Source organism: Mus pahari, chromosome 7 (assembly GCF_900095145.1).
Source record: "Mus pahari chromosome 7, PAHARI_EIJ_v1.1, whole genome shotgun sequence".
NCBI classification, from domain to species: domain Eukaryota; kingdom Metazoa; phylum Chordata; class Mammalia; order Rodentia; family Muridae; genus Mus; species Mus pahari.
Window position 1 is genome coordinate 75,910,859 of NC_034596.1, and position 8,500 is coordinate 75,919,358.

Sequence of the window (8,500 nt, forward strand, 5' to 3'; positions counted from 1 at the left end):
AGCAGGGCTGTGCGTGGAGTCCTCTGTGGAGTCCTGGGTGAGCATGGGACCTGTGAGAGCCATCCTGGGGCTCGGGTCCTTGTGACTAGTAAGCTCTATGGGCCTCTCAACAGCTCTTGCTGACAAACTGATAGCAGACAAACACTGCCAGAGGAGAACCTCTCAAGTTTGTTGACTCTGGGGCCAGAGAGGCAGTCAGCACCCGCAACACCATGCATATTAAAGCAGAGCTTCATACTCTGGTTTTTTTTTTTTTTTTTTTTGGTCTGAAGTTGTCTTCAATTGTAAAGAGGGGTGTGTGCAAGAATACAAATTTGATCTTATTTATATTTTGTCTATATAAGACACATCAAATATAGATGATATAGGCTAGGTCATGACTTTTGCAGTAACCCAAAGCCCCCATATGCCCATGGCTTTTAACAGCACAAATGTGTTTTCCCACACTGCTCTTCGGCTGACTGGAGCTCTGGCTCATGTGTCCTCATTCCCGGAGACCCAGGGACCCATACCTGTGCCAGGGGTAAGGGACCAGAGCCCATCACACACTGCCTTTTTAAAAGATATCTGCTCATTTTCTATCAGCTTCAGCCACTGTCATGAGCTCAGCCCCCTAAATTTAGTGTACTGTAGCCACACATGTGCCCAGGCGCATCAGAACTCCAGGGAGCAGCCGAGGTGCTGAGTACATTTAACAAACAGAAGCAGTTTGTGCCTTTCCTGATCTAATCTTTACTGATTAGATGAGAGGTAACTTTTTGGGGTAGGAAACCTAGGAGTGGGAATTGAAACCAGACTCTTCCCTCTAGAATTTATTCCTCTCTGTATCTCTTCAAAGCCAGCGGCAACCACTGTCCGTAGGCAGGGCCACTCCGGTGCAAGGGCTCCATTATGCTTGAGAACAAAGCCCTCAGGTGATTAGGGAGTCACCCGGAACTGGAAAGTGAAAAGCAGACGCAGAAACAATGTTACCACAACATAAAACACACAGAAACAAAGTAGTTGACATAAAAACACTGAGCCAAACTTCAGGTAGCTGATCCCTAATCCCACCTCTCCTGACCCCCGGGGAGAATAGGACCCCCTAGCCCAGAGGCTCCAACCTGCTGTGGGGAGCATTCAGGCAGTCTGGCTTCCCTAAAGGGACTGGTTTGGCCCCTTGGGGCCTGTCCTCAGCCACCTGACATTTGAGGGAAGCTGTAGACCTGACTCACATCAGCCTTGAGATAAAGAACACCTTAACTCTGACTCTTGGGTTGGGAATAGCTTGTTTTAGATAGTTTACCTGATGCCGTTCAATGTCCTGGAAATATAGACTCCACGTTTTTGTTATCAGCATCTGTCTGTCTGTCTGTCTGTCTGTCTGTCTGTGTTCCACTCTTGAGGCAAGACCACCTCACCTTTAGGTGTTAGTCCCTAGAGTTGCCCAGAAGGACGACATCTAGAATTGGTCATCTCTGCCAGAGGATCTTTACTGAGATCGTGTCTTTGTATCTTTTGTTTGTTTGTTTGTTTTTGTTTTGTTTCTTTCGAGACAGGGTTTCTCTGTATAGCTCTGGCTGTCCTGGAGCTCACACTGAGATCATGTCTAACCCAACGATTTTCATGGGCCAGGTCCATCACATTCTTGGGCTAGTTGATACTGCACCACCGAGTGGAGCCTGGACTCTTCAGTTCGCACAGTTTGGCTTTAATGACCTAGACTGAGCCAAATCCAGACTTGAGGATCCCCTGGACTAGTGAAGGGAGCCTAGGGGCTCTGTGCCTGCTGTGACGTTTCTCTTCTCCCTTTTGCTTCAGGAGCTTGAGCGCCTGAACCAAGTGCTGGAGGCCGAGAAACAGCAGTTTGAGGAGGTGGTGCAAGAGCTGAGAGTGGAGCAGGAGCAGATCAAGAGGTGATGGCAGGCCCTGGGAGGGGCAATGGGTGGTGCCCTGGCCCTGGAAGGGGTAAGAGGGGGGATGCCCTGGTTCTGGGAAGGGGAACAAAGAGAATGCCCTGACCCTGGCCCTGGCAGACTGATGTTCATACAGATAGGCTTTTACCAGGGACCACTTATGGCCTGGTCTTCCCAATGCTCTGGGCCTTGAGTATACCCAGAAGAATATTGGGCCTCATCAGTGGGTCATTTCTGCTCATTGATAATGATCTCTGGCAATGGTGTGAGCAAGATTATGAGACATGGGCCAGCCTTGTCCATGGAGCTAACCCCTCCCATCTTTGTGAAAGTCCTTTACCCAGGCTACTGGCAACAAGCTGCCCTGACCTAGAACTGCTGCCTGCAAAGATTCCCAACGCTCTTCATCTCTCCTGGAGTCCTTCCACATTTTAGTTAACGACACATTGGGATCTTCAGTCTGATATATTATGGACAGATCTAGTTGCCCATTATAAGCATTAATTGAATTGTAATCTCATGGAGGTAGAGCATTTATATATCCCCAACCCAGGTAACTCAGGTGTAGTTTATCCAGAATTCAGAAACTATTGCTGAGGTTGACGGTGCTCGGTGCCATAGCCTCATCATCACACTTACCACCTCCATCATCATCATCTCCTCCACCACCATGGATTATCAGCGATAGCCCAGAGAAACTTACCATTGAAGACCTTATTAAAGGGAATCGTTTAGATATGGATTGAGGAAGGGGATGGAATACAGAGATTCATTTTTCCTAATTTTTAAACTTAGCATACAAATAAGAGAATCTACTTAAATAAAAAGCCAGACATTCGTTAGACCCTGAGTAAGCCCCCTGGCTTCAGGACCTCACTATCTACTAAGTGAATCCTCCTCATTTGGCTGAGGCGCCCTTGCAGCCCCGATCCTGTGGCTGTTTTCAGTACCCAGTGTTGCAGAGCACTGACCATTCAAGAGTCCTACTGAGCCCCGTCATGTACGGCAGAAAACGTGTCTGGATGCAGAGGTTGGGAAGCACGCCCAATGCCAATCCAGCTCTCTGTCCCCACAGGGAGCTAGAACTCACTGCAAGATGCCTCAAGGGCGTGGAACAAGAGAAGAAGGAGCTGAGGCACCTCACAGAATCCTTGCAGCACACACTGGAGGTGAGGAGGCTGGCTGGGCTGCATAACACTGGGTTCTCGTGTAGTTCCCAGGGAAGGTACCCACAGGAGAAGGAGCATGAAGCGAGCTTACCCAAAGGACCGTCTCTCTGCTCGCTCGGCTGGGAACGAGAGTGGGCACATGAGACCCAAAGCATAGACTGGTTCTTCCCAGACCCAGAACAGAAATTCCAGCTTGCCCTTGTGATGACCATGGCCACAGGAAACCGGCTTTCTGTGGTGCTGGTATTTTTATACTAGAGGCAGGATCGATTAGTGTCACCCACCACATCCTTTTGTGGTTCCTAACTTAGCTGCTCTTGGGTGAAATTGAGCATGAAGGGACATCAACTTCCAGGTCACCGTCATCTGATACAAGAGACTGAGAGGGGGAGGGGCAAGCAGCCTATGTCAAGGATGGAGAACAAACTTTTTAGCATAGCATGCAAACACACCCCCTACCCCCTACCCCCCTACCCCCACAGCTCCTCTGCTGTCCCTCCACTCCCTGCTCCAACCACTAAGCTCATATCCCCAAGGAAAATAAGATTTCTGAGCCTCCACACCTCAGCCCCACTGCCCCATAGCCTTCTCATCTCCTCTTTTTCTGGAGAACTATTTGCCTTCAGACTCTTTAGTCAAAGCTTCCTTGATTCTTCTAGGCAGCCATTTGCTCTGCGTCCTCTTGCGTTTTGCACACTGGCTACAGAATTAACTCTCTGGGCTGTATTTTTGAAACTGTGGGCTTCACTTGACCATATCTTAACAGCACCCCAAAGTCCAGCATCTGAAGTGAGGCTGGGACCATACATCTTAGTTGGATCCATGAGTTGTCATGAAGGCTGCAAGAGTTTTAGTCTCCCTAGCAACTGGACCCTAGTTTTGTTTCACTTTTCCTGTCATGGGGAGTGGTTACTATAGGTATTTTCTTTCTCTTTCTTTCTTTCTTTCTTTTCTTTTTTTTTTTAAGATTTATTTATTTTATGTATATGAGTACACTGTAACTGTCTTCAGATATACCAGAAGAGGGCATCAGATCCCATTACAGATGTTTGTGACCTACCATGTGGTTGCTGGGAATTGAACTCAGGACCTTTGGAAGAGCAGTCAGTGTTCTTAACCACTGAGCCATCTCTCTAGCCCACCATGGATATTTTCAATAGCATAATTTCTTCATAGTGTTAAGATCCTAGTTGATAAATGTAGAGAATGTCTGGATGTATTCATGGACTGTTCCTTCTGGGCATTTTCACCTGAGCCCAACACATTTTCTTTATCCTTCAGGAACAAGGGCCTCAAAAGGTCATGCTGCCCTTGGACCTTGACACCTGGCTCTGATAGGTGCCATCTCTATTGGAAGTCACATTAGGTTCCTCCTGTCTGTCTTGAAGGAGTATCCTGGCCATGTTCTAAGAAAGGAGATCTTGGAAGGAGACATGTAAAATGTCCTTCATGGAGCATTGAAAGAGGAGTAGTTTACTTCCTGGAATTGTAAGAAGACAAGGGCAGCCATGCTGGAGAGCTAACCCCTGTTCCTTGTCATCCTTCCTGTCTTTGTGCCAGGAACTCTCCATAGAGAAGAAGAAAACCCTAGAGATGCTGGAGGAAGATAAGAACCAGTCACAGCCCTTGACCAATCAGAGCGAGCAGCCACCGGCCAGTGATGGGCTCCATAGCAACCTCAGGCAGATCGAAGAGCGGATGCAGGAGCTTTTGGCGGAGAAGCTTCTGGCTGAGAAGCGGTGAGGCACCTGAGGGGACAGTCGCATCCTTGAGCATCTCGGGCGCCCTCAAGTTAGACAGCTGGGCTTGAGTTCTAGCTGTCATTCACGACATGGGTCAGTTACTTCCTTTCTGCCGGTGACCTGGCTTTCCCAAAGCTGACTTGACCAACCATACAGAGCACCATCAAAACAGTGTTCCTAGCCAGCCAGCCGCTCCCCTTAGCATATACCCATCCGACCCATGAAGAAGCAGCCTCACTGGGGTTAGGGACACTTCTCTGAGGTCAGAAAAGTAGCAATCCCCAAACATCTACGCCTCGGGCTCCCGGCACTCCACATCACCCCTCTCATCACCCCTCACCTAGCGGACCGGACCCAGAGAGGACTCAGCCTTTCTCTAGGCATGTCTGTAGCAGGCGCAACCCCCTTAGTAGGTGAGCCCCTGGTAAGCACCTCTCCTACCCGCAGGATGAAGGAGAATGAGGAACGCTCTCGGGCTCTGGAGGAGGAACGGGAGTTCTACTCAAGCCAGTCCCAAGCCCTGCAGAACTCGCTGCAGGAGCTCACTGCAGAGAAGCAACAGGCTGAGCGGGAACTCAAGGTGTGCAACCTGCATGGGCCTTGTGCTCTGGGCCCTCCGTACTGCTGAAGACTCCTGCCCAACCCTGAACTCTTCTTCCCTCTTGCTCATCCCTCTGTGTAGGCTGAAGTGAAAGTACGCATGGACCTTGAGAGGCGGCTTCGGGAGGCAGAGGCGGCCTTGCGGAGCCTGGAACAAGGCCTCAATTCCAAAGTTCGGAACAAGGAGAAGGAAGAGCGGATGCGGGCCGATGTGAGCCACCTGAAAAGTAAGACCCTCCCTCCAAGGCTCAGCTCCAATCCCAGAGCTCAGCACCCCCTAAGCCCAGGCCCACCAGAGCCTGGAACAGGTCTAGCATGCGTGAGGAACTGTTCTTGTTCCTTCTCAGACACCTTCCTGTAGGAGTACCTACGGCAACGCCTCTCTGTGGGAACTGAGCCTGGAGTTTTGTCCTCTTCCTTTTAAAATGCTCCGAGCTCTGTTCTTCCCCGTGATAGCTACAGATTGTGGTTTGAGGCGCAAACTATGTTCTTTAAAGGATAGAGCAACATATCTCCCACCAGACCAAGCCAGTACTTAGGAGGAGAAGGACAGGCCCCGAGAAAGACACAGTCAACTGCTCCTTCCTGCCACCAGGGTTCTTCGAGGAGTGCATCCGGAATGCAGAGCTGGAGGCCAAGATGCCGGTCATCATGAAGAACTCCGTGTACATCCATAAGGCGGCCACTCGCCGCATCAAGAGCTGCCGGTTCCACCGCCGCCGGTCCAGCACTTCCTGGAATGACAGTGAGCACCCCTGTGCCCCAATGAGAGACAAGGCAGGAAGCGGGCAACTTAGAGAACAAGTAGACAAGGCTGGACAGTATGTCCTTGAACGTGGCTCTACCAGCCGAGGGCAGGGAGGACCAAGTGAAGCTCAGCAGCATGTAGGACTGGGATGCCGGAGGAAGGGTGGGCTCAGCATGGAGGGGGGGATGCCATTCATGGGGCAACGGGTTCTCATCTCCACAGTGAAACCATCCCAGTCCTTCATGACCTCCCAGCTAGAAGCCAACAACATAGAGGAGCTGAAGGAGGTGGCCAAGCGACTAAGCAGAGACCAGCGCTTCCGGGAATCCATCTATCACATCATGGCTACCCAGCCTGGGGCCTCTGCACTTCCCAGAGGAGGAAAGTAATGGGGACTCCTCCCCGGCCTCCTATCTTTCCTTGGTGGGGCAGCAGGGAGGTCTGATTCCCCTTGGTCCTCTCCACCAGAGCACTGCTGGGGGAGGGGCACCCTCATTCTCAAAGGAGGTGATACCCCTCTGCCTCACCCAGAGCCCTGACCTTGGAGGTCAGAAGACAGTATTGGATTCTCGGGGACTGGAGTCGTGGATAGTTGTGAGCTACAGTGTGGGTGCTGGGAATCAAACCTGGGTCCCCTGGAAGAGCAACAAGTGCTCTTAACCACTAAGCCATCTCTCCAGACCCGAGCCCTGACCTTGGGTCTACCCTAGGTGGGGTGGGTCCACACTGGGTGCTACCTGGTTACCATGATGAGGCCTGGCTCTGTGTGGTATCTGTTGGTCAAGAAGAGAAGTTATCTATTCCATGAGGTCTGAAAAGTTCCTCTGGTACCCACCATACCTCTCGGTGACTCTACTGTGCTGACCCTGGTCACATAACACCCTCTAACTCTCTCTTCGCTCCTGATCCTCCAATACAACATTTATCCAGGCCCTGCACTTACTCCATGTCCTTGGAGAGGGAAGAGCAGGCCCTAAGACACAACCCCGGGTTCACAGCACCCCACACCCTCTCTGCAGTATTCCTGGGGGCTGCCCTGGCTGTAAGACCACCCAGGCCTCCTACTCACAAACGGGTTTCTCCATCTATAGCTCCAGCAACCTGCCAGAGGGTGCAGGAGAAGTGTGTGATTCCACTTTGTTCTTTTCCAGCCCTAATTGAGAGTCCTTGACCCCAGGTTTTCCCAAAGTCCGCACAGCCAGATCAGGAGTGAAGGAGCTTTTGTGTTACCCACAGTCAGGCAGAACTATAGCTGTCTCGGTCTGTTGTGACAGCACAGAGGTCTGTCTCTCTCCCAGCTGGCTCACCTTGCTGCCTCCTCTCCCTGCAGCAGCCTCACTCAGTGAACTGATGCAGCCAGGAATCCACCACATGGGAACATGGGCCTGTGGGGAGCGAGTAGCCATTGGTTGGTGCAGTGTTGTCAGAGTGACACCGTAACACCAGCCTGCGGGCTTTCTGGAAGACCACTACCCTTCAGGAGGCCAAGGACTGAGGAGTGTGTTCCTCATCTGCAACAGTCTTGTGGGCCCATCCCTCAGAAGCTGCCTGAGTCTATTAGTCTTGCCAAACAAGACTGGGGGTGGGGCGTGGAGGTGTGTACAGTGGTTAAGAGCACTTGTTTTTCTCTTTTGGGGGACCCAGACTTGGTTCCCAGCACCCACGTGGTAGCTCACAACCATATGTGACTTCATTTGCCAGGAGATCCAACACCCTCTCCTGACCTCCACAGGTACCAGGCACTCACATGGTGCATGTACATACATGCAGACAAAAACATCCATGTACATAAAATAAATCTTAAAAACAAAACAAAAACAAAAACAAAACCCTTTAAATGGGCAGGGTGCTAAGACAGTGCCGGATCAAAGGCATCCGTTTTCTGTCCAGAAGACTGAAGCGTCTTGGGGAAGGGACAGAAGGAGCCCTGTGGACGAACCCTTGTCAAGGTCTGAGCTGCCCTCTTCTCCGTGGTCCCTTCTTGGTGGGGGTGGTCTTAGGTAGGGGGGTTTGGAATCAGTGCGTCTGAGTGTAAATATAAAGCTACAAATGTGTATAAACCTGCATAAACCCAGAGCTTGTCTACAAAATATGAATGTGGAATGGACTTTGAAATGAAAAGGTATTAAACCAGATTGCTGGTTTCGTTTGTTTTTAAAGAATTAATAATGGCTTGCTCTTGGAGGAAATTTCAAATGCATTTGGTGTTCCTGGTCAAACTATTAACCTGAGGACTGGGCTTCAAGCAAACAAGGAAATACTCTAACCAACGGAGCTAGTACATACCTGTCTTAGCCAGGGTTTCTTTTCCTGCACAAACATCATGACCAAGAAGCAAGTTGGGGA

The 8,500-nt window shown here is 50.5% G+C and overlaps 1 protein-coding gene across 1 annotated transcript in view; it reads left to right on the top strand.

The window, feature by feature from the left end:
• The window catches only part of Plekhd1 (pleckstrin homology and coiled-coil domain containing D1), a 31,462-nt gene extending 23,173 nt beyond the window's left edge, over positions 1-8,289 (top strand). The window contains exons 7-13 of the mRNA XM_021202425.1: positions 1,801-1,895; positions 2,971-3,064; positions 4,625-4,803; positions 5,254-5,386; positions 5,489-5,633; positions 6,002-6,151; positions 6,377-8,289. Coding sequence (XP_021058084.1) covers positions 1,801-1,895; positions 2,971-3,064; positions 4,625-4,803; positions 5,254-5,386; positions 5,489-5,633; positions 6,002-6,151; positions 6,377-6,543 — 963 coding nt within the window. The 3' untranslated portion in view covers positions 6,544-8,289. The remainder of the gene's footprint in view (positions 1-1,800; positions 1,896-2,970; positions 3,065-4,624; positions 4,804-5,253; positions 5,387-5,488; positions 5,634-6,001; positions 6,152-6,376) is intronic.
• The last annotated feature ends 211 nt before the right edge of the window (positions 8,290-8,500 follow it).